This window comes from Limulus polyphemus, unplaced genomic scaffold, assembly GCF_000517525.1.
Source record: "Limulus polyphemus unplaced genomic scaffold, Limulus_polyphemus-2.1.2 Scaffold54, whole genome shotgun sequence".
Lineage (NCBI taxonomy): Eukaryota > Metazoa > Arthropoda > Merostomata > Xiphosura > Limulidae > Limulus > Limulus polyphemus.
The window spans coordinates 865454-893085 of record NW_013665664.1 but is presented as its reverse complement, the minus strand read 5'-3'; the positions used below and the strand labels follow the sequence as shown (position 1 = coordinate 893085).

The 27632-nt window shown below is 32.6% G+C and overlaps 1 protein-coding gene and 1 long non-coding RNA gene across 2 annotated transcripts in view; both read right to left on the bottom strand.

Moving 5' to 3' along the window:
- The window catches only part of LOC106463664 (SH3 domain-binding glutamic acid-rich protein homolog), a 36024-nt gene extending 20441 nt beyond the window's left edge, over window positions 1-15583 (bottom strand). The window contains exons 1-2 of the mRNA XM_013923721.2: window positions 15429-15583; window positions 5206-5388 (exon numbers count right to left, since the gene is read on the bottom strand). Coding sequence (XP_013779175.1) covers window positions 5206-5388; window positions 15429-15473 — 228 coding nt within the window. The 5' untranslated portion in view covers window positions 15474-15583. The remainder of the gene's footprint in view (window positions 1-5205; window positions 5389-15428) is intronic.
- Window positions 3850-4418, bottom strand: LOC111086878. The gene is made up of 3 exons (XR_002611600.1): window positions 4399-4418; window positions 4069-4133; window positions 3850-3864 (listed from the first exon to the last, which is right to left on the bottom strand). It is a non-coding gene; the product is annotated as an uncharacterized LOC111086878 (long non-coding RNA).
- Window positions 15584-27632: the final 12049 nt, after the last annotated feature.

Below are 27632 nucleotides of genomic sequence, written 5' to 3'. Positions count from 1 at the left end.
GGTTTGTTGGTGTGTATTGACAAAAGTCATGATATCTAATCAAAAACACCTTAGGTGTAAAAAAGGGTGTGGCTAAAAAAAGGATTGAGTGTGCAACTTAATGGAATAAAAGCAAAATTGGCAGACAAACTGGTAGCTACACTTATAGCACTGATAAGAATATTACATCAAATGTTTATTCATTAGTTAACTTGGGCATCATGCCCCAAGTTCAATGAAAAACACAGCCTGACTAACTAATGAATAACAAATATTTGCTGTGAAACTCTTATCATTGCTATTAATGTAGCTACCAGTTTGGCCACCAATTTTGATTTCATTCCTTTAAGTCACACACTCAATCTTTTTTTGCCACACCTAAGGTGTTTTTGATTAGATTAATGTAGCACCAAATGGGCACACAAGATAATCATAGTCATTATTAGGCCTATCTTAAGTTAATATTACTCCCTAGTAGCAATAACATTTTTTACTTGGTAACCTTTTTCAGTTTATGAAAGGGCTAGCCTTAGTTTCAGTTAGCCTTGTTTCCGAGTTATTTTAAAACAAATTTAAACATAGTTAATAATTCAAATATTTGTTCAAATATTACATACGTAACTTGTTTATATAAAATACTGAAATAACTATGTCTAAAGTGCAGAAAAAGGAAAACTTTAGTGTTTAATATTGACAGCAATGTTATTTCTTTTAATAACTTCATTATGAAAGGGTTTGGGATGATTTACAACATAATTCATAATGTAAGATACTTAGAATTAACAGTTTTTTTTTTTAAATTGTGTTTTAAGCACTTTTTTGCAGTATTGTGTATTTCAAACTTTATCAACAGTGTAATCATATTGTAGCTCATCTGTACAAGCTCACAGATTTAAACTGTAGATGTCTGAAGGAAGCACCTGATGACACATCATACACTGATGTTTCATCCAAATGGATTATTCTAAGTGGTCAGGATGAAAAGCTTAAATCAAATTGTCATTTGCAAATCAAAACTTTAAACTAATTTCAATTTTTCTAATATAAGTCAATGAGAAAGAGGGCGAACAAACTGTCAAAGACCTTACTGAAGTAGATAAAATATGCTTTTCTAGCCTCCTACAATAGTGGTCTCTATGATGCTAATCTGCAAATATTATCAATATCTGAATGCAAGTCATATGAAGAGGTGTCACAATGCTATCATATGTCTCCAAAGACCGCTGTTAAATAAAATTCAAAGGTTCTCACTTCATGTTATTCATGAAATTCTGATGTTCAACAAAATGTCCTGACATTACTGTAGGCTAACAAAAAAATTCAAAATAGTGCATTGAGAGGAGAAAAAAAAGAGGATAACAGCTTCATGTGCAACTCAAACCATAAAATGTCATGTTTTCCCATAGAATGTTGTTTGCCAAGAACATTACAATAAAGTCTATAATTTATGGTAGTGAAATGCAACCAGAATCACTTTGTGTATGCCTAACGTAAAACTGTAGATGGAATGTCAGATAAAATTCTTCTACTTGGTCTTTTTGCCAATAAAAGCTGCAGCATATTTACTATATCTCCAGATGAGACAGTGACTGAGGAGTCAGGCAACACTAAAGTTGTTGTTGAAATTAAATGTTCTGCAAGTAAAAAGAACAAAACAATCTTAATGGCTTGTGATGAAAAAGCCTTTTGTTTGGAAATCTGTGAAGGAGCACCAAAGAAAAAGAGTCACCATGATTTTAATTACCAGAGACAATTACAAGTATGTGGTATGTCTTGGTGTGAGTCCATAGTGTACACAGAACAGTTGGAGGAAAGTTAACTCCATGTAGGACACATACATTTGATTTGAAATTTTGGAATGCAGTAGGTCTTTCTGCTCTTCATCATTTCATTTATTATGCATTTTTACCTGAAACAACCTTGTAATGTGTTAAGAACAATTTACCACTAGACTCAGTGTGACAGTATGTCCCGTTTAAAAACATGAAAAAGTTATGGTATTTGTGTAATTAAAAGTACCAAAACTGTATTAAATAAAGTCTGTTTACACCTAAGATCATGTATCTTACAAAAATGTATTTATTTATTCAATACATTTGAAAATATAGCTCAGTACAGTGCAAAACAATGCTTCAAATACATACATGATTTGATTTTCTGATTTAAGTATTTTGTATTAGAGAATAACTTATCAAATTGAGAAAATAAAATGTTTCATATGATTTCATTTTTTTGTATGTATACATGTACAAAATGTAAACAACATGGTTCATACTGAATTGCTCAGGCCAATTCCAAGCACTTTTTGGAATCTAAAATCTACTTCAAAATCAATCAAATTCCACCAAAATTTCATAAAATTCCTATTTGTTTTTGCTCAACATATGAACGTATACCAAAAAGAAAAGAAAATATTTTATTTATTGTGCTCAATTCTGCAACATCCATTGAAGTTAAGTATATCGATATATTCTGCTATTGTAATATTTTCAAGTACTTTTGCAAAAAAAAGGCCCCTTTTCAAGCCCTCAAAATTCCATCCTCAATTTCAAGGATGCGTATACACCCTGAAACAAACCTTTAATGAGATCAAACTGTGCAATTTATATTTATTTACATCTATACAAAATAGTGGCTTTAATAGAAATCACAAAAAAATAGTTTCTACTCTAATAAAAATAAGACAAAGTTTGTTAAATGGGCACATACATGGACAATTTGGTTTTCACTCCCAGCCATTACTATTGGATGATGCCCACTTATATCACCAAGTATTGTGTAACTATTCTTGAAATAGCAAGCTCCACACAAATTCTTGCTTGAGCAATACCTTTTGTATTTTCCACATTTTTTGTATTTCATGTTATATAGAAGTACGCACACTGTAATACCTTTTTGCAAAATACCTTCAATATCAAAGTCTTTTATACCATGATAACCTTGTTTCCTAATAGTTCAGGATTTCCAAATCTTTAAATATGTGTTTATTGGAACAACCAATTCCATAACTTTCAGAAACAAAACATACTGGATCTCTGAAAGTTATAGCTATTATAACTTTGCAAGTATTATAGTGTTTGTAGTTTGAGAATTTTTCCTTTTCAGCTAATAGAGAGGATAATTTTTGAATTTTTATTTGAGTACAGTCTATGACGACTCTTAGATTATTCAAATAACTTTATATAGTTTCTGCATCTGGAAATGAGAAGAGTTCCTTAAATTCCTGGAACAAAAAGTTAATTATTTGAGTACAGTCTATGACGACTCTTAGATTATTCAAATAACTTTATATAGTTTCTGCATCTGGAAATGAGAAGAGTTCCTTAAATTCCTGGAACAAAAAGTTAATTCACGTACAAAATATTGATACATTTGTAGGTCTGCTAATCTGAAAATTTCAAGCAATCTCTTGAATAGGCATTCCATTCTTATAAGGTACTAAAACTAGAATACATTTTGTACTTAAATCATGAAGATTTGATAATCCAGGCCAAATTCCTTCTAGATTATTACAATCAACTGTTTTTCATTTCTTTCCAGTATTGCAGGTTATTTGTACATGGTTTGAAAAAAATTAAGAAAAGATTGAAATATTTCATAATTTAGTAATCATGTGTAGTATCTTGTGGGTTCATTGTTATTTGTAATCCTAAGAATGGCTATGGTGATGCTTGCATGTTTATCTTTAGCCATTGAAGCTCTTTATTAACCTTTTCTGGTTTATCCTCAACAAATCTTTCTTGATGTTGGTGCAGTACAGTCATTTACAGAATGAATCTGGTTTAAAAGAAGCAAAGATGCTACTGCCAACCTCATTTATCCTTAAGGTCTTTAGCTTGATGTGATTCAACATATGAAACTTCAGTCCTCAAGTTTTCTTTTATCCTAGAATAGAAAAATATCCCTGGTATTAAATACCCATTTTCAAACAACATACATACAATCCTTTTGATTACTGAGCTTTAGGTGTTTAGTATCATTCTATTTAAATAAATGTATTATAAAATTGAGTTGTTGACTACAAAAGTTAATACTATTTTTATATGGGTCAAATTAAAAATAAAAAAACCCTAAATCACAAAGACTCACATGTTGCTCCAGACTTGCATGAATATCTTTCAAGATTAATGAAGTATTCCAACTATCCAAGGAATCTAAAAAAAATAATAATTTATTATACTTAGTTCATATCTTCATGTAACAAATTATAAATCAAGGTACGTAGATATAAATAAATGAACCCAATATCACTGCTGAAAAAAAAAAAGACTGTTGAATATAAAGTACAAACTTGTAAAAAAAAAAATAAAAATAAAAAAAATAAACATTTCACAATTGTTTGAGGATCTTCTTTGCCACATTAATTTGATGAGAAATATTTAAAATATATAATAAAATCTTATAACTTAAGTTTCTTACCTCAAGTTTATATATATTGTCCAGTCAAGAACTGATGGAACAGGTGATGGCTTCAGTCATCTATCTCTATCACGTATTTCGTGCTATAAAAACATTAGGTTTGAAATGTGCTGAGCATATTTTTGTGTTTTCCGTAATTTCAAAATTTCATCCTGTATCTCCTTGAATTCTGTGTATCCACAAACTACATAATTTTATTTTATTCTTTGTAAAATTGTGTCACGTATTGCTCTCAGACTCATCAGCCCTTCTATTTTTGGTACACGCATTTTTACGTCTGGATACGTAATAGTACCAGAGATTTATTCCAACATTAAGATTTTGTTCACAAACAATTTCTTGAGTTAGTGATACTATCTGTTTTATGTTATAAAATATATTCGAAAAACACTCCCCAATATTTTTAAGTTAATCAGAATTTCATACTGATTTTGACATAAAACAATGAACATGTTGTTGGTAGACATATACTTATTAGTTTGACTTATTATTTAGTTTTTTATTGCAGTCAGCAGGTATGCTTTCGGCATCTGTAAACTAGTTAATTACTGTGCATGCACTAATTAACAAACTCATATAAGTACTTTCATTGTAAGAATGATAAAAAAAGTATCAAGGACACTGAGATACAGTCTCTCAAAAACTTTGTTCCTCAACGCACGTTGATAATGTATTTAACCATTCATATGATTGATTAAAATTCAAAGTTTGACAGGAAATTGGCAAATTTGAAAAACAAAATTTAAAGCTTATAACAGTGTGACAGGAAATGTTCAATAAGGTTTCAACTTAGAAATTAATCCTTACCCCACAGTAATCTTCATCATTAAAGAACTGGGGTGGAAGAACGCTTCTTCCAGAACTTTTTTTACAATTTTCTTGCATATAGCTGCGTTGGTCTTCTTTGCCTGGTTCTGTGATATCAACAGTCTCATAACAGACTTTTAAAGAATCTAATATCATTAAAACTCTTTGTTGATGCTTTTTAACCTGTAGAGAAACAATAAAAAAATTACTTTGATAGTAGCTGTTGCTGTTACTGTATAAAGTCTTGACACCTAAGGGTTGGAATATTATGAATGTAATCTTTATTTGTAAAATGATCAATCAAAGTTATTACATCTCAAAATTTTAAAACAGATAAGAAAAGTCATGAATGTTTTATTTTTCTGATTTTCCACACCAGGGAAATAATGATAATGAAAAGATTTCTAATGTGATCCCTACATGTATGATTTTTTTTTTTGTTCTTTTTACAGAATCTAGTGAGGATCTGGAGAGATTATACACCCATCAGTTTGATTTTGCTGTTAACAAGGTGTTTGAATCCAGGTTAAGCAGTTAGCACACAGGATTACCTACAAAAGTTGTAATATTTTCAAAACTCAAGCACTGTCGATTAGTTCACTATTCTTCTTCAGGAGAATAAAGGTGTTTAAATATATTGTTAAAGTTATTTAAAAAATATCTTCCAATTTTGAGAATGTGACCAGTTATAGAACCTTTGTTGCTCTTTACTTATGGTAATGATTTCAGTAGCTTTTGGACATGTGTATATTCCAAAATTTTCTGCTGATACTAAAAATACTAATTACATTTGAAACTACCAAATTGGCCCAATTATTGAGCGATCTTGAATATGAAGTGACCTCCATTTTCAGAAACCATGAGAAAGAAAAACATTGAGCATCATAACATTTTTTAGGTCCACAAAATCAAAACTACTACTGAACAGTCTGCAGGTCGATTAGTTGGAAGAACTAGCAATGACCTTGAGTGAACATCTGACGTTCATGCATAGACAGAAGCTATCTGGACATTCAGGAATGCGAAAGGCTAGAGAAGGGGGGAAGGGGGCCTGTTGTTGGCAATGATTATAAGGCAACTATGAATTTTACAGCCTAATTATCAATAAAAAAAACATTGCTTATAATTGGGTCAATACGATATATTTAAAAATAAGCTTCACTGAATTAAAGATAGGCTTACTAAAGACAAAAAAGCCAAGGATAAATATAAAAATTTAGGTTGGCTTAAACTGACAGATAGGAAGATTTACAGGACTATCAGAAAGATATGGATTTGGTTAAAAAATAAATAAGAAAATCCATGGCTTATTAAAATAGCTGACTGATATTGTTAAAAGTAATTCAAAGGCTTTTTTATGTATGTTAAAAATTAACAAAGTGATAAAATGGAGATTAGGACTTCAAAGGGTGGTGATAGAAGGTTTTCTTGAAAATCAAAAGATAACTGAATTTTTAAGTTTTCTTACTATCTGTTTTTGAAAGAGATCCAAACCAAGAGTACTTTATAGTAAAAAAATGGAATTGACCTGAACATAGATATAATGTATTAGTCCCTTGATGCTAAAATAATAATAAAAATACAAAACAAACACAACCAGTAAATGTTTTCCCCAGCATTTTAAATGAGGTCATCATACAACAGATCTGTTAGCTTCCCTCTTTCAGTTTTGGTAGGTCAATTGGGGTTTTGCAGACACGTAACCAAAATCATGTGATGCATGCTTGTCCATCATTTTGGCCATCACGCTAGAGTCTATGGTACCCTGATATACCACATGCGAGATAAACTCAGCAGAGTTGAAAGTGCTATAAATTATGTCAGATACTTTGTCACATTATCTGAGAATGCTCAGCATCTGCAAAGAGAACATCGACAGATATATCTGAAGAAGTTGAAGCTAGTGGACTTGCTAAGCAAGCCATATGTTTTGGATTATTTTCTAAAGTCATGAGAGGCGCAGCTGCATCATTACCAAAATTCACCCCTCATGAATTACTTTTTTCATTGCCTTATTTATGTATGACATTTGGCCATATTCTTTGCTGCTTATTTCTTCTGGGATAATAGTAGGGGTAACACAGTAGGAATAGTCAAGAGAGCATGGGTGATCACTTTTGGTACCTGGAAATTTAACTAACAGAATTATATGTACTGGCAAGCTATCCAAGACTAGAAATATTATGATGCAAAAAATAATTATTCATGAAGAACTGAACTAAAATTCATAGATACTGTTGAAAAAAATTATAATGTGTTGGACTGATAAAGTTTATTGCATACCAGATCTCAGTATACATTTAAATATATTAAAATATTACTCAAATATCATACTGATATGACCACGTGACTTCAAATCCATGTTTGAGCCACTCTACAAGGCAAGGCTTCTGACAAGTTTGTTTGTTGTGTTTTGTGTGTGTCATTTTGGGTAATAATCAGTCTGATACTATCATGTTATCAAAATTTTTAACTGGCTTTAGGGCTGGATGATCATTTACATTTTTATCCCATAGTATAAAGGATACCGTTATCAGATATTTATATATATACTATTGAAAAATTAGTATTCATACCCACTATAAAACATTTGCTACGCAGCTAAAATCCATCGATTCTGTTGCTCTTTGTCTTTTGGAAAATGATAGAAAGTTAGACTGGGCTTTTGTCCCTGTCTATTGCTACATCTAACAGCATAAGTAATTACCATCATGGTACCTGATGAAGACAAGGCATTAAGACAAGTTCACACTGCTAAGCATGGAGTAAAAATGTGGTAGCTTGATGTCCACAATGGCCAAAACTCTGGGATTTCCCAGCTTGTGATATCACATACAAAACCTCAATAGACAATGGGCAGGTATCTGAGGATTGGAGAATTTCTATGTTACTCCTATCTTTAAAGGAGGAGAAAAAAAGTAGCCCTTCAAATTATAGAACAATTAGCCTTTCTTATGTAGTGGGAAAAATGTTTACTAGTTAATATACAATTTTGTAATTTAAACTTTAAAATATTGACTTAGTTTCTCAGTTACAAATATTTGATATGTAAATAAATCAATATAATTTGAAAATATCATATTACTGTGTACATAATAACATTAGCTGATTGTGTGGCCAATGCCACGACAAATTACAGGATCTGAATTCAAAAGTATTTATTTCTTAGTAAGAATAAAAGGATCAGTAGTGAGCTCAAAACATCTGGCTTCATGACAGACTTTAACATGCCTTTGTAAAACCCATTTTACAAGTGCTTTTGAGTGTCAGTATGATAGTTCCCATCAAATATGAAGAACTGATTTTAATTATATTAAATGTAAGATAATTCATAAGGATTATTAATTTTGATCATGTTTAATATAAATGGGAACACACTCAATAGCATGACTTAGAAAAAAAAATTTTATCATAGGGATGAATAAATCACGCAAGCCACCCAAGCAATAGGGCTGTTGCCACTAGAATTTTACATTGTATTTATAGAAACACTGATTACAAGTCAAAATATGTAATTATGTCTTTAATAGAAATCACTAGTTAGGCCTAACTTGGTATGCTGCATACAGTTTTGATCTCCTTATCTAATAAAGGATGTTAACTTAATGGAAAGGGTTTTGAGCTGGGCTATTAGGATGGCACCAGGGATGAAAAGGTTATCTTATACAGATAGATAAAGATATCGTTAACTATTTTCTATTGAGAAAAAAAAATGGTAGGACATCATCTCATTGAAATTATTGTTTCTCTGTGGTGCATTCTGAAGACAGAAGCATGAGGACACAAGTTAAAGATTTAGAAAAGACAAGCTCGGCTCTTGTCAAGACAGTTTTCTTTTTCGAACAAGGTAAAAGATTAATGGAATGTGTTACCATCAGCAACAGTTGAGGCCAGCACATTACAAGAGTTTAAGATGAGAACTGATTATTTCTTTGAAAATAAAGAGTAAGTTTAAATTTCTCATTTTTCTTAAATGTGAGTGTGCAAGAACAACCTTGAAAGGCCCAACAGTCCCTTATTGTCTGTAAGGTATATTGTATGTTACTGTACAATAAAAGTTAGATATTTGACCTTAAAAATAGAATGATTAATTTACCATTCAAACAATAAACAGTGTTGTAGTTATCATATGTTTTAAGTACTTAAAAAAAATTGGAGAATATCCTGCATATGAGCTATATCAGTTGTTTTCATCCTTTTCTTGGCTCGTGACTCATTTGTAAACATTGATGGCCAGTCACACAACCCAGTAAATAATTTTAATGCAAAAACACATGGCTTTCTTCTAATTAATTACTAAATAAATAAACACACATTTTAAAAAATCTATGAACTATTATCTGTTTTAAGAGTCTGTTTGTGACCCTTTCACACATTCTGAAAACCTAATTTTAGGTTTACCCATGGGTTGAGACCCTGTGTTGTGTAAAATATCTTCAGAACCTTTGTAATATACAAGATAAAGAAAATTTTTAGGGATTTTTATTTTGTTCTTCATTGGCAAATAAAATAAAAATTTTGGCTGTATCCTAGTTTTAAATGTTCTGATTTTAATTATGTTTTCTTTACTTATATCAAAACTTAAAATTACAATACATTTTATATCGAGTAAGCTCTAAGTTGTGAATTATATGGAAGTGACTAACATCTTGCGATGTCATATAGAATCTTAACTCTCTGCCAATTTCTTGTAAAGTTCATCTTTTATTACCATTTGTTCCTCACTGTACTGATCCTTACAGCTGACAATTAGAGCTCTCAAACTAACTTTTATATTTGTTTTCCTGACAACAAGGATGAAAAAAAAACAGGCTCATCATTATAACTTGCCCTACCAAAATATGTTATCGTATCAACAAACTTTGTATTCATAAACTTTCAGGAGAAGTAAATAGTACCTGTGAACATTCTGATCAGATTCTATTCATAACTTAATCATTGTGGTCTATTATGATCTTCCATGTCACTCTCGTTACCAATTATGCACAGAGTGGTACTGTTGCTTTTTATAACCATTCCTAATCAAGTGATCACCAGTGATATTTCATAAATTATTAGTCTCTAGATGTACACGTGGTACTGATGTTTGAGGAAGACATGGTGTCTTCTGCAACTGGTACTGTTGCTTTTTATAACCATTCCTAATCAAGTGATCACCAGTGATATTGCATAAATTATTAGTCTCTAGATGTACATATGGTACTGATGTTTGAGGAAGACATGGTGTCTTCTGCAACTTCTCCCATGCCTTTCATTTTTGGATTTTCATTTTGCTGCTGCAGATACATCAAGGAAACATAGCAGATGTTTCAGATGCATAAGATCCTGTGACAACTCAGATATGGCAACAACTTTAGTGAACAGGCTTAAAATTGAGAGCAACTCAGCCACTTTTTACAAGAACTGTTAATAAATGTTTCACTGTTATACTGAAATTGATTTCCTTGGAACAAAAGAACGTTGCTTCAGGGTTAATAAGAATTGCCCCTGGTAGATCCTGAGATGGCCAGGAGCAACAGATTATCACAGGCAATTGTGTATGAATCTCGATCCCTCTGATAACATAACCTAATTTTCTCCGATAATTTCCAGTTTTCCCTGATCAAAATTTGTAAAAAGACTTTGTAAAAAGGAAGCCCAAACAGCTTCTTTACCTTCTACAAGTTGATGGTGCCAAAGGTTGAAACAGCTTGATGCATTCTGAGTTAGAAACCCACAACACCTCTTTACTGAGGATAACAGTACAGATCTTTCTAAGTCATTAACCACAGCATTTGATTGAAACCCATCAAGTTGTACGATGTTTACTTAGTGTTGAAAGATCCACGTTAAAATAGTGGTGCTTCAAAATAGCTAATTATACATGTGTTTAAAGAATTGAATAACTTCTTTGCTCATATGCAAAATTAATAAAAAATGATTTCCAATTCTTTACATCAACCACAAACAACTGCACTGAACAAATCACACAGCAATAGCACTGGAGTATATATATTTATACTTTAGCACAGGGTTCCCAATAATCCATAAACCTGAGTATTTTTGCATAGAATGCAGATTTCAAAGACACACAAAAAAAAAACCATCTAATGTGTAAATTCACACAGAGAAATTTTGGTTCATGTGTGTGAAAAAAAAAATAAAAAATCATGAATTTAGTGTTCCAACACTGCTGTTGACCTTTATGTAATCAGAAATATAAAACATATTTAAGTTTTGAGGTGAGTGTTATGTACTTGTGAGTGATATGCTTTAGAAATTGGTAGGATCCATAAAAACAGTAGCTGAGCTCATGGTTGTCACATAGATTTGTGTCCGTATAGACGTTAACAATTTCCTACAATTAAAATGTATTTACGATAGATATCTTACCTCTCTCACATAATAGCTTTCCTCGACTTGTGCTGCCCTCTATATGCACAATTTTTGCTCCCACTAGCCTTGAGGTTCCCACCTAACATCCCATGTTTATACGTGGTATAACTGCATTGCAGCTTGCAAATGAGCAATAGGAGTATGACACCCCCCTCCTAGTGCAACTGACTCCCTCTATGCTGTAGAGCACAATCACCACTTCGATATTAGGCAAAAAAAAGATGTACCAGATGTAGGGGGAATGAGTGGAAAGTGTGAAAGGAGGTAAGTATCTATCAGACATACATTTTCAGTGCAGGAAAATACTAGCTTCTGATATCATACCTTTTATCTCCCTTCACATAATAGTTAGAATCCCACAGTGTAAAAAAGTACCTAGATGAACATTTTTTGGAAGACACCTGAAGAGAACCCATGGAGTGAGATACCCCAATCTACAGGGACACACTTGTGGGAGACCGCACCAAATCTGTACCAGATATATATATACTCTTCAGCCATTGTAAAGATGTGTCCCAAATCTGGCAGAAAAGATGCCAGTCCAATCAGTAATAGGATTTACCAGATGGTGCAGAGTGGCTAAGACACATCAGACCTTATCTGGTGAGTCAACTCCAGTTCAAAAGCAGGTGGCATCAGGTATTTTTTGTCCGGTTCAGGAGCTGAAGGGAAAAGCAACTTCCTTTCTGACAATCCAGGCAGAGCAGCACGTGTGCAGACACAGTACACAACCAACACCAGGCCACTCAATATCCAGGTGATATCTAAGGGATCCCAAGAAAATCTTGAATTGGTTTTAATTGTGAATCTTTCCATTTGCTTGCAATACAGCAGAGGTTGTACCAATAGAAAAGTGATGTTATTTTAGGAATGCTGCCACCTAAAGACAAATGGAAAGGAACAACTAAAAGGAATGTGTCTATTACTGTAAAAAAAAACTATGGATGCAAGCAAGATTGCTGGATCCTTTCCTGAAGTCAGCTTACAGTCATGAGTTTGACAACTCAGGAAATATTTACCTTTGTGGAAGAAGTAACAACTAAAACTCTGCATTCAGAATTAGGCCAATATATAATAAAACCTTCTCCAAACAATCTAGTGAGATTTTGGAAGGATATTGCAGCCAAATACTCAGCTTTGTCAGCAGCAACATTAATTCTACTCTGTATTCTGATTGGAAGTGCAACAGTAGAGCACTCCTTCAGTAAAATTATACTATATCCCAAAATCAGATCAAATTAGTGTAGTAAACAGCTTTTTTTAGCTTGTTGTTTTATTAACCAAAAAAAAGACAACACAAACTGGCAGCAAAACCAGATTTTTTTTTTCTGAAGGCTTTTAATTAATTGTACTTAACTTTTTTAAGACTGTGAGAGTGCCCATCTGACAATTCTTGATTGGTGTTTAAAAATGACTATTTTTGTTATTATTAAAGACAAATGCAAATTGATGGCAATAAAAACAAAGATCAGCAGCCTAAACTTTTTTGTAACGTTACTTCTACCATTTTTTTTTTGACAGAGAGAATAACCATCCCCCTCCCTTTTGTTAAATAATTCTTCCAGTTTTTAGAAAGTTATTGAGCACCCCTCCAAAATTCAGAACCCCTATCTATAATTACAGTAAGTATAATGTAATGTATTTGGGATATAATTTGGATTATGTGTTCAAAATAGGTGGAAACCAACTCAACAGTATAACTGAAGAAAAGAATCTTGGTATAGTGCCAGTTAGGTCATTATGGCAGTGCTCTCTTGTTAGTAGTAATGCTAACCGAATTTTAGGGTCTAGTTTTAGACATGTTGACTATGAGGAAAGAATGGAAATTCACTCTACATACAAATCACTAGTTAAACCTCAGTTCTAATAATATGTAAGGTTTCTGTCTCCTTACTCTAAAGAACGATACTCACTGGATAGGATGATTCCAGGGATCAAAGAGCTACCTTATATGGATAAGTTATTTTCTCATGATGGAACAGAAGGGTAAGAGGTGATCTAATTTAACTATAAGATTATCTAGAAGATTTATAGTATAAAAGCCCACAACTTTTTTGTGCTATATCATGAAGGTAATAGAAAGAGAGAATATAAGCTTAAGATTTAGAAACAACAGGATTGGCTCTTCTTAAGAGTGTTTAATTTTTCTAAGATGAATGACTCATTCAAGGAGTTGCCATTGCCAATAGTGGAATAGAAGAATTTAATAGATTTCAGCTATTAATGAGGTCATAATTATGGGCAATTTCAATTTCAGGCATATAGATTGGAAAATATTAGAGTCGAGCCATGAATAAGAAAGGTTTTTGGATACTGTTCTAGATGGTTGTCTTCACCAATTGGTCAAGGAACCTACTACAAACAATGCTATTTTAGATTTATTGATAACTTGTAATATAGAAGTTGTTGAGTGGGTGGAAATTGGGGAACATCTGGGTGCAAGTGATCATTGCTCTATTAGGTTCTATGTTTTGCTGCAAATGGAGATCAGGAATAACAATATTTTGGTTACAAATTTTAAAAACAAATTTTGAAGAATTGCAACAAGAAATATTCGTTGTGAATTGAGCAGCTGAGTTATTTGAAGACACTGATCAAATGTGTAATATTTTTAAAGATAAATTTTTAAATATTCAAGATATACATATTTCTTATAGGAAAAAAAAAGGTAGTTGCAAGTATAAAAACCAGGTTGGCTCACAAAGGGTCTAAGGGATGAAATTAAAGAAAAGCATCATAAATTTAAGAAATTTAAATTGATTGGTATGATGGGCAAGTTAGAAGATTAAAGAAGCTCAAAAAGTTGGTCAAACATGAAATTAGGGCATCAAACAGGTTGGTTGACATTGTAAAAATTAACTGTAAGGATTTCTTTAAATACCTTAAGGGTAAACAAAATGTTAAGATGGAGTGGGGCCTTTAAGGGATGATAAAAGAAGGCTTTGTATCTGATGATTACGAAATGGTTGCGTTATTAAATTTTGCTTTTTCTTCTGCTTTTACTAATGAAGATTTAAGCAATATCCCTCATCTTGAACAGTTGAAAGATGGAAGCAAGATCAAACAAAATAATCACATTAATTCTGAGCTGGTAAAGAAAAAATTGGGAAGTTTAAAGAATGATAAGACTCCTGGGCCAAATAATATTTCCACAAGGGTTTTGAAGAATGTTAATGATTTTATATGTTTAAAATTGTTAAGGGAATTGATAGTGTTAATGCATCATCTTTTTTCATACTTAAAGGTGAGAATGCTACAACTAGGGGAAATAAATATAAACTTTGGCAGAGTAGGAATTATCTTCAGCTAAGACAATTATTTGTCTAACAGGGTGTTTGGCTTATTGGAATGGGTTGCCTTCAGATGTTGCAGAGGCAGTAAATTTAAATGAGTTTAAGAGAAAGCTTGATAAGCGACTTGTATAGAGAAAATAACCTCTTTTAACAGGTAATTATTGTCTATAGCTACACTTTAAAACTCTTGTAGTACTGTATTATGTAAATATACTAACAGTGATACAAGAGTTTTAGGGTGTATCTACAGACAATGTTTGCCTGTCAAAAGAGGTTATTTTATTTTTAGTGGTAGTACTAGTAGTATTAAAAGTTGAGTTCCTATCAATATCGTTAATGTAAATAAGAAAATGCAAATGCCCAAGCACCGACTCCTATTCCTAAGACTGCAGTTTACTAAAAGTAACATTAGTAACAACCTGTTGCTCTCTATGATTCAACCACATTACAAATTATAATACAATTTATAAGCAATCTGCAAGTTCCTTGATACTAAATTAGTATTAGTATTACTCCAGTAAGAACTCATAATAATTTAAATGGCCATATACGTACCTCTTTACTGGCGGAAATACCGGAAACATATACTTTAACAACCATTTTACTTTTACTAACCGTTTACAGCAAATTATAAATCTCAACCGAACCGTATAGAGTAGTTGTGCTATATTTAACAAATCACTGTGTTTGCTCAAATCCAGCTTAGGATGGGCTGCTTACGTCACCGCCTTTTCCACCGATGTCTTTAATAACTTTGAGATACAAGCCCGGCATCTAGTGACATGTCTTGTAACTATTTTTATGTGGAATAAATACCACACGTTATAGTAAGTGTAATGCTTCGTTTCTTTCTTTGTTAGCTCGCAGAACTACACAATTAGCTATCTGTGTTTTGCCCATGGTAAGTATCGAAACTCGATTCTAACACTATAATCCCTCAGAGTTACTGCTGGACCACTGGGATAGCGTTCAAGCATGAGGAAATATTGTTGATGATTTTCTCAGATAACAATTGTATCAAGTCGACATTCCTTTACTACCTAACATTAACCTAGTGATAGAATTTTAAGTATCACTGCAATACAGATGCTATGTATACACAGCTGTTTAAAAAACACGGAAGATGTTGAGCAATCCAAAAAGTTGCTTTAAAGTTATATACAGCGTAAAGTAATATATTTTATTACATTTAATTAGTATCACTATAGTACGATTTATAAAGTTATTTTCTTTTCTTTCTTCTTTTTTTTACTGGCCAGTTTTAATGTCAGAAATGCTATTATTATGTTATAAAACTGATTTTATATTTATAATATAGAGTAGATTATTTGCTTGCTGTTAAGCACAAAACTACTCAATGACTATCTGTGCTCTGCCCACCGCAGGTATCGAAACCCAGTTTTTAACGTTATGGACTCTCAGATTTATCGCTTTGCTACCGGGAAGCTTGTAAAGTAGCAAGACGATCATTCGCAACAACTGATTAGATAAATATGGCTAACTTTTTGAGCAAGTGAATCAAAATTGTCTGAGATGCGTATCTGTGAAAACATTATTTTCCTGCCAAAGTTCAAAGCTATTAGAAACAGATACATCAATGCTAATATATACAAAAAAAGTGAAAATAATGTTTGTTTGTAATTAAGCACAAAGCCACACAATGGGCTATCTGTGCTCTGCCGATCACGGGTATCGAAACCTGGATTCTAGTGTTGTAAGTCCGCAGGCATACCGCTGTACCACTGGATTATCAATATTATCCTAATCTATCCAAATTATAGTAATTCTCAATATACCATAGTCCTCCAATTCAACTTGAGCCCCGAAATCATTGTTGGTGGGGCTTGGGCTATCTTTCAACTATTATTTAACTTATTATAGTCTAAATTTTCCCCACGCTTCTCACCAACTTGTTTATTCCCAGTTTCCAAGCTACCTTACAATTAAGCAACTTTAGTTTAAAATGCCTTTAGAGCTTCCCCGAATACCTTGCTACCTAGCCTGCTTAAATGGAGCCCATCTTCAGCATATAATATACCGTTATCCTGAAAAGTATCCTATATTTCCAAACAGCCCACTTGTTGTTGTAAACATATTGTTGGTAATTTTTCATTTAAAACTTGGATCCTGCTAAGTAATTTATTCTGAACCTAGCTCAATGAAACACTCCCTAAAATGTCACACGTATGTCTCTATCCATAAATGTCTGAAGAAATCCCTTATACTTTTAAAACAACTGTGCTGAGTTGCAGCTTCCAACAGCGTTTGCTCCAATATGCATAAGGAAAAATAACGCTTCTTAGTGCCAACAAATAAACTACCAACACAATATACAATGTGTTCAACTTTAGCACCTAGAAAGCGCATTCTAGTCCTAGTCTTTCTGTGTTTTCCCATTACAAACAAATTGATCAGTACACTTAGTGGAGGAATCCCTAATTACGTAAGCCTCTTCATAATCTCTTTCCTTATTGCAAGCAGCCTTAGAAATTATTTTGGAAAATTGGGTTATGATTTATTAAATATTGACCGATATTTTAAAGGGGAGGATGGATCTTTATATAAGGGAAACTGCATTTTGTGGTTAATGAAAACATGAAGTATGGTAGTGAAGAGACTGAATCTGTATGGGTTATAATCTAGGGTCTTAATGGTGGAAAGGTTTTAAATGCCAGTTATTATACGCCACTTTATGAGACAGATGATGTCAATGAGAAAGTGCATAATAATATCAGGGTTGTTCTAATAATGACACTAATACAATAATTAAGAAGATAATTTAATTTCAGACACAAAAATTGTAAATGTAGTGAAGGAGAACGGTATTTTGAAATTATTCAGGATATTTTTATGTATTCAATGGTAAGAGAGTACAGCAGAGAGGATGCAATTTCATATTTATTGTTAACTCCTAAGGAAGATGTGATTGAAAGAGTTGGGAAAGATTTGTGGAAGAGTGATAATTGCATAATTAGGCTCGATGTTGAAATTAAAAAAAAATTATTTCCTGGTTTTCAAAAACAGTTTTGAGGTCATGAAATAAGATTTATCATTAATCAATTAGTGAATAGCTATGGGTCACATAAACATCCTTGTTTGTATATTTGCATTGATGGGATAATTTACCATTTTTTATTACTTTTAATACTCTGACTGGAACCTCTTAGCCAATCATTAGATGTGTTAGCATTACGAATATGCAGATGAAATTCACGAACAAACAAAAATTAATAGCAAACGTAAATTATAGAAATAACAGCCAGGAAAAACAATTAAGTCTCTGAGCATTAAAATATACAACCAGTAGAGTGGTTAAGAAACTAATTATCAGCAGTGGAGAACCAAGAATTATAAATTAACAATAAGAAATAATTTATTTGAAAACTTGCAAGTCGAAATGAAAATAATAAGAGTTGTTCACTAAATATATCTTATAACTAACTAAGACAGAGTATCTGGGAGATAACTTACGACTCTCTGAACATTCAGGACAAAGAATGGTTAGGTAACTCAGAAACAGAAGTGAACAAGTAGGATGGAGTGTTTAGATAACTTGATATTCCAAATGAAAAAAAAACAGGAGGAAATAATTCAGTATCAGAAATAGGCAGTCAAGTGAGAAGGATTAGATAAATCACAGACGAGGAAGATGGAGCAGTTAGTTAACTCCATATTCCAAATAAATAATCTGTAATGAATGATTAGGTGAACCAGCATCATAAATAGGCAACCAAAATAGAAAAGGTTGGATAAATCACTACCATGAATGAACATTCAATAAGTGTGTTGATGTCAAAACCAACTATATTTATTTGCTTTGAGTTTCTCCTGTTGTTGTTTTCTCCTATTCTGGTGAACTCTTGCTGGCTTCTAAAATATTGTTTGTTGATTTTTGTATAATGAAATTATTTTTCAAGTAAATTATGTTAAGGTGTGGTGTTCACGAATTATCTAATGTGTTGAAGTAAATGTACACTCAAAGATAGTATTGTTACTCCGAAACAGCACGCTGGGTGTGAAAAAATATTTTTATCTTGTCTTCATTATGCAGTCATTATAAAGAATAAAATGTACTTAAATATAATATTTTCTAAGATTATATTTTGCATATACATATATATATAATATATAATATATATATATTATATACGATAGTTTATTTCATCGATCCGAAAGGACTATTCAAACTTAAAAAAAGCTCCTGAGTACAGATACAATTTTTGTAAGTACCATGATTTTGAGGAAAAGAGCACCAATATGAAAATAAACGGTCAAATTGTCAGTGATAATACTTTTAATCAAATTTGACGTATATATAGCTTACTTATGCCACTAATCTACCAATAGACTTAGAATTAAATAAGATTTAAACGATCAAATATTGTAATAACAATTGTTCTAATACCCTTTTACAGGATATCTAATAAGTATTTATTGACTATTTTCAACTAAACATATTGATAGAAAAATGGGGCTGTTGCAAGATCTCTCAGCAAACTCTTTTTGTTTTCCATTTCTGAAGTGGCTGTTCATAGACATTGAAACCAATTTGAATAATAAAACAAAACTGAATCGTATGTTTAGAATTTATACATCTGTAAACTATGTATTAAAGTGCACTTGGTCTTCAGTAGTGGCACTAACACTAACTAGGGTGCTAATTGGACGTCTTTCAAGCACCTTCCGTATTTCGTTGTATTTGACATTTTAAAGAGTAAAACCGAGGAAGCAAGAAAGTGTTATCATAAAAAGACAGTGTTGCATTTAACACGTAATCACGACTAGTAACAGAATTACAAAAAAAATATGATTAAAAATAGAATGATTTTAGAAAAACAATTCACTTGCATATGAGTTGAAAATAATTTTGAAAGAAGTAATTCAGTAGGAAATTGGATATTTAAACACCCCAGTATAGAATTTTAGCTAGACAGACATTATAAAAGCATATACAGATTGTTAGATATGCACGACTGTTTCCATTTAAGTTTAATGCAAGCTTTATGATTTAGGTAGTTTATATAGTTGGAGTGTTAAATTTAGTTATTTTTGGAGGCATAGATTGTCGCAGGTTTGTTTGCGTAACTGTTTGCGAAACATACATCGTGTAATTCAATAATTATGAATTGGTGATTTTTATATTATTGCGCTTTGCTACTAGAACTTTCTAAGTTTTCCCTCGTTGTCTTAATTGAGTATTATTGCATTATAATATCTCGTAGTGTATGGAACGTTCTAGACCGCTGTTGGGATATAAATACGCGTCCAAAATGTAGTTTGTGTTAGTTAGTTAGAGAAATAGATAGATCTAGACTGTGTAGTTGTAAGTTTAGCTATAAAGAGCGTATAGCAGCGGTTTTTAAAGTGAAATTATCACAGACCGTATTGTAATGACAGAGCAGGAAGTATAATTCGTTTTCTTAAGTTGTGTTCTAAGGTAACTGAATTAACCTGTGTAGACTTTGCCGAAAAAGGGACAATTATTTAAAGCTCTTGATACAACTATGATAACCATCAGTGTAACAACATTTGTATATACGTTTGACTTGTTTCTTAATGTATTATTTTAAAGCAAGTGGATTGTGTGCTATTTGTTTATTGTTGAAATTTATCGCCAATAAGTCACAGACATCTACTGTAAAGAATCCAGCCCATATATAAAGCCTGACACAGATCTTTTTACAAACTAGATTTTCTCTTATGAGATTATCAAATGAAATTAAAACAATAAGAAAAATGGAGATTTAACTATTAAATTTTTAGTATGGTTTAAATCAATGTGGGAAATCTGTCAACAGAGGGAAGTAAATACAATATCAATAAAAGAAATGTTCATATTCATTACCGAAGTAAAACTCTTACACGTGCTTGTGGAATTCCGTTGTCAGTGTATAAAAATATGAATATAATACGTAAATGCACAAAGCATTAGGAGTCATATCTACTTAAATTTCAAGAAACCAACCCTTAAATGGAGGAAGGAGAAGTTATCTTACTAGAAGAGTACATTAAGTTTTTGCGTTTCAGGTAAGTTTTCATTGTCATTTATCTGCAATGTATAGGAGTTATGCATCACATACATGTTTACTTGTATATTAGGATAAAATGAAGTTCTACTTGAAAGCAATTTTATTTAAACATAGAGTGGTTATGGTGTTAACAATAGAGCATATTTATATGTTATGTTATCAGATTTTCTACTAACGATAATCAAAATACATGTTACGTTATTGAAGATCTAAAAGATTTTAGCGATGAAAATCGACCCATTAGATAAAAACAACTGTCCATTGGAGCTACAACAAGATACTTGGCAGACATATGATTCACAAGAATGGCTGAGATTACACTTTCTTTTATTATCTTAGTCGTTAAAACGATCATTAATTCAGATTATTGCTGAAAGCCTAATAACGCTTAGTTTATGAGTTTTAGTTAATTCAAAATCCTTGATTATTTTCTTGTAAACAGTGCTAGGAGTTAATCCTAGATTCTTTGCAGTCCTTTCTTGAGTTTGAAAGTTCTCCTTCGTAACTATAGTCTTCACTTTCTAATGATGTCAATGGATTGGCCTGATGATAATTGTGGGTCCTGATCTGTCTTAAACGATTTACTGTGCGAGCTCTTATGCTTCAATGCAAAACTTTAAAGCCTCTTTTCTTCGAAATGTTTAGTCCTTTGGATCTACATCTTTTAAAGTTGGTGGCTAAGCAAATAGCTTTCCTTAAAAAAGGTTGTAGCATACTTCTCTGTCCATAAGTAAGGCTATAGTGGCATTGGAAACTCGTTGTTACTCAGATATATATTTAATAATTATGTTGCTCATAGCGTCATAGGTCGCTTTCATGGCAACACATAACTATACTAGCACATACAAATCATTCTTATAAGGATTGATTAACCATATATAACAGGCCACACACCAATCTTGTTTGCAGTGATACACAACAGTTCTTATTTTTAGACAGTTAATACATTTTTAATATATGGTCCAAACTTTTCTAATAATCACTCAATCATTTACTAAGCTGCATTATCACTTTCTATGTCCTGATAAAGTCTAGGTTTCAGATATTGAGAGATTTGAAACTAGGCTTTATGGAATAATAAACGAAATTCTTTAAATTTATTTATACGCCCCCCAGTAGCACAGCGTTATGTCTGCGGAGTTACAACGCTAGAATCCGGGTTTCGATACCCGTGGTGGGCAGAGCACAGATAGCCCATTGTGTAGATTTGTGCTTAATTACAAACAAACAAAATGCATTTATCTGACAAACTCACCACAAACGTCGTCATTTTTTCAGTAAACCCTTAAAAGATATAGTAATTTTTTCAGTAAATGTTATTTGCTACCTAACACTATACATTGTTCACAAATTTTCATCTGCGGTAGTACATTAGTGTGTACTCAAACTATGTGTTGACCTCCTTCAACTTTGTATAAAAGCTAAAAAAAAGTAGGGTGAAGGATAAGAGAAAGTGAATGCGTTTATTTTTTATGAAAAATCAAGTATTATCTAAAATGAAGCATTATGATTTATAATCCTATATCGTAAAGAGTTCATAATTATTCAGTTACACCTGCTTCTTATCATCTCGTGACAGTCTGTCTTATCTCGCTCTTTGGAAACTTAATCTGTGGACTAACGGACTTCACAAGTACATGATTCATGGATATGTAAAGAGTAAGTTGACAAGTTCATACATACATCTCTGATGAGTCTCCTTTAAATTCTACAAAAATGCAGACAGAGACAGAGAAGAGGTTCTGGGAGTAATAAGTCTAATAATGATGAATCAAATGATGTGGAAGATGAGATATTAAGTACTTATGCGATTGTTTGAGGAGAATCTGTTGAAGACAAGATGATGGCAGAATGCCGAAATGTTTTGGGAAAACAGCTACCGTGACATAAGTAACTTCCTGCATGTCATGTTTGGGAATGAAAGTTTGTAGAAAGCTAAAACATCATTTACAAAACATGCAGAAAGTCAGGACATCAAACACACGTGCTTGTAGAAGCCAAACAGATAATATGCATTGATATTAGAGATAAAGACTGGTAATGAACAGGTAAATAGGGAATGTAACTGTAAACATAAGGAAAATGAGAGAATCGTGTCCATGAACTGAAATGAATATCTGCTATAAGCAGCGAAAAATCCAGGAACATTAACTGTAGTTACACAAAATGAAACAAATTGTCGTGATTTCTTATTCCTCGATGGTAATACGATATTATAGTTATGACGCATCTAGTGACAAAAATAACAAAATTAAATACATTGCGAATTTTGTATGTTATTAACTAAGTAGTGTTCTGTGTGTTCATGCAAATATTATTGACATACGTGAAAATACACCGTGCCTACACATGTGATTAAAATGTCTGTCGATTGTAACCCACTATTGAAAGTATTAACCGTATCCCTGCGGGAAGCAACTATGTAATTTTGTCTTTGACAGCGGAGATCGACTTTTCTCCATGGCCATCAAAAACATTATTTCCTCTACAACGGAAAGCGACAATCCTCCACGAGCATGAATTGACCGCCAGACACCGGGTGTGCTGACATCTGGAAGTGTGTGTAGGATACACAAATATAAATGATCCCTCAGCTGGGGTCCCAGTCGGCAGAGGACGCGAGAAACCAATGCTTCCCATACAATCAGATGATTGTCGTATTTTTTCTCCGTGTTTTTACAATAATTTAGGTAAGGTATCTACGTTATAACGTCAAGATATGCAATGTAAGTGCGTCTTGTATATCATAATTCATAATAAAGCAACATTTACGATGTCTTTTAATGAAGAAATGACTGATTGGGGACTGACCGTGAAATCTAATTACGTGGTGAAGGGATTACAAAAGAGAGTTAAGAGTTAGAGATTAAAGGGTACAGAAAATTGTGTGCATGCATTGTTGAAACATTTTATTTAGCGTATTAACTGTTATTTGCAGAAAGTTTCAGAAACTTTTAGGTTAAAATTCCTTGTCATAGAGATAAAACTATGCTTATGTACAATAGTAATAATACTTTCGGTCTATAACAGATATTGTACATGAGTTTTTTTTTCAGTTTCAAGAACAGTATTAGAAAGACTTGTGTTTGAATTGTGAATGTTGTTTTGATGTTTCAAGCTATACTAATTGGAACATAAAATTAGTAGAGGAAGAAGCTGATAACTGCTTATTCCTTGCACTTTTATTTCTTTTGTGATTGATAATTATTCTATAAATCCTGTAATATGGTTGGTAATAACATTAACTAGCATAAAACTAATTACCCTTTGGAGAATGTTTTTATAGCGTGCTATATGTTGATAGTAATTCTGAATACATGTTACAGCATAAAAATAATACATGGTAGTTTTTCTTATGACATGTTCACATAAGTATAGGCCAGATTACAGGAATGTAAGTCTCTAGAATTATGCCTGTTAGAAATTCAAGGTGGCCAGAGAAATTGTTGCCAAGAAAAGTCTAATTTGAGCGATATTGTGAGCTTGTTTTTAAATTTGGATTTTCGTTACAAGTACTGACAATGAATCAAGTATTTTTTACTCTTCCACAAAACCGATATAGAAAGTGAAGTTTTGCAGAGAATCTCACATTGAGCTAGAGAGTTGGAGCAGCCATTAGCATTTACAGCTGTCAACAAAATGTAGGTGTTACAGATTTAGATGCTTTAAACTTTCTCCCATTACCACACCCTCTATCAGAATTGCAGCAAGGGATAAGATGACCCCTTCCTTTTGTGATATTCCACCAAGGAAAGGGTACCAGAAAGTATAGTAATGCTACTACCACAGTTTCTAATAGTGTTGGAAACACTTGATGGAAAATAAACATTACTTCATCACAACCAAAAGGAGATGAACCAGAGGATGTGTTTTAAAGTTTGTCTTTTTTGAGAAAGAAACGTTCAAACACAACATGATTTTGTTCTCTTGTAACATCAGTAGATGGCACACAAAATTAGGAAGCCCTCTTGGATGCTCACTGTGCATTCCATTAGTACATCAACTGAAAGATTACTGAAGGTCATTAGCTCATGTCTAGAAACCAATTCCTTAACTTCTATGAAAACCACGACCAGTATAACTTAAGGCTATATCAGAACTTTACCTTTACCACAACAACTTCTTCTGTGGCCAGGTCAGCCTGAGCCAAGTAATTGGAATTATCAAAGTTTACCCCATTATCTCTGAAGGGGCTGATTTAGAGACAGTAGTTCTCTCGATCAACCACTGCCAGGCTCAGATAGTTCACTGGACCACATGCTGGGTTATGCTTAAATTAGAAGAAGACAACAGACGAGAGGTTCTATATATGTTCCATTGATTCCAGAGTAGTAATGAAAGGGCAGCAACTTCTAGGAGAGCTGTCACTGGTTAAAAATAATCTCATGCAGGCGAGGAACGTGATACAAGCCATATCAAGAACATTGAAAAATAACACCACTGGCTTGATGGACTTTCTTTTCACTGCTATTGGTGACCAGCGATATTGGTGAGTGACACCTTCATTTTTAATGTATGATTTTATTCTAAAACTTAGTTGCATAAATCTGTAGTTCATTTAAATGCTTGAAGTTTAACGTTTTGATGCTTAGGCGTATGGTTTCAAGTCTACGCCTGGCCGAGCAAAGCCTAATGGCTAGCGTGCCAGAGTGGGAATCCGAGGGTGTGTGGTTAGTAAATCATTGCAACAAAAACATGCTTGACACATTAGGGCTATGCATGTTTATACGAGCAATGGTCAAATCTCATCATTTTTATAGCAGTCCACGAAATGGCAGTCGTTGCTGTTGGCTAACTACCTTTCCTCTAGAGTCTAGACTATTTTCCAAATTAGGGTTAGCTAGTGCCTTTGTGTAGCTTTGCGCTAATTTCCGAAACAAACCATTTCTGCGTTTGTATATATATACAAAAGTTGAAGTTTTATTTTTTCTTTCACTAAAGGTGAAATTGAAAAGAGAATCTGTGATGTAGAGGCCTAATCATTCTTTGATTGGCCGTACCCTCTGCTGTAGGCTACAGTTTCGCCTATTCAAGGCTCATCAGCACAGCTTGCGTCAGCAAACCAAATACATAAAATTAGGCCTCTTGTAACGGTGAAGTGTATGTATGTATACCCCATAGACATTTCTATGTTTAATGCCTCGGATGATTCAGTGTGTGGTAAAGTTGAAGGTTTATAATTCTTGGTAAGATTCCTGAGGTGGATACAGTACAAATAGCCTGTTGTGCAGCTTTATGCTTGTTAACGAACATCGGTGTTTAATATTACAATTTATTTGTGCAAATGTATGATCTAATTTCTGAGCTAAAAGCTAGTTGCTTTACTGTATAGATTTTCCAGTTTTTCCTCCACGTACAAAACTATGATGTTCACGTCTATTGGCTTATAACTAGGTTGTGAAAGAAAAAATATTATTTTTTATGTGATGATGATGTCAAAATAAAAAAGGTCTGCATTTAGTTTTGTATGCATAGCGTCTCAAAGTATTCATGTCTATACTGTCACGTGAAGCGTTGAGAAAATCGGCGGTAAAAATAGTTTTCAGTACGATGAACTTTCAAATATCTCTGTTTTTATAAATAAAACTCCTAGATAATGGTCGTATAAACTTTAATTAAGTTAATAAGTATTCAGTGCGGTAAGCATAAAACAAAATGGGGGACTATATATATATATTAACAGTAGATAGTTTATACATGGTAATATATTTCGTCTAATCGTTCCAGATCAGATTAGCTGGAGTGCCTATTTATGCTACAGAGTCCAATGTATAAAATAATCTTTCCTCAAAATTTATGCTATACATCTAGTTTTTAATATATTTAATCTTATCAACAAATTTAAGTCCGACTCCACTATACTGAACAATTTCTTCGGATTTATCTGTTACGTATTAGAATTTTAAATGGTCTGAAATTGAGTTAACTGATAATTCAAATTTGGTAGTTAAATTATACTTTGAAAAAAAAAAAAGTAAAGCCGATATATAGTCAGTTTATGCTATTTGCCAACAAGATTGATACACATTTCTCTTTTTTAACACAAATACGCTTTAATATACATACAACAATACAATATACAATAACAATTATTACAAGCTGATTTATAAACAAAAGTTTCTCAAACTTACAAGCAATGTAAAGTATTCTTCCTAGTTTGGAACTTCCTTAATATCTTATCGAGGGTTCACGACGAGCGAGTTGACATCGGTACAATTCACTTAGTAGGGAGATATCTAGCTTCTAGTTCTCGCTGATCATATGCCTATTAGAGATTGAGTTTCCACGATGACGTTAGGTTATTTACCGGCCACACAGGCTGAGCTCTCCACGATGAATTTGTATAATGTTTTCGTAATAAATACTAATGTCTGATGAGAATCCACTAAAGTTAAATTGTTTGTAATGTTCGAACTTTGTAAAGATTCGTGGTCAAATATCTGAAGTTTTCCGATTGATAAGCGTTATATCAATCACAATTATAGCTTTCGAAGTTTATAGCACACTGACTATAGCGAACTAATAACAGAAACTCTCTTTTAGCGCGTCACGTTGGTTGTCTTTATAGTCATGGGAAGGTTTTCTAGAAAATTCAGATTATGTAACAATACTGAGTTACATTTAAACGTTTACCTATATACATATATTTTTGATTCTTGCTCTCGAGAATCTTCTACAACTTTGGAAAATAAGCGGGAGTTTCGCAATACATATCTAACACTATAAGCTA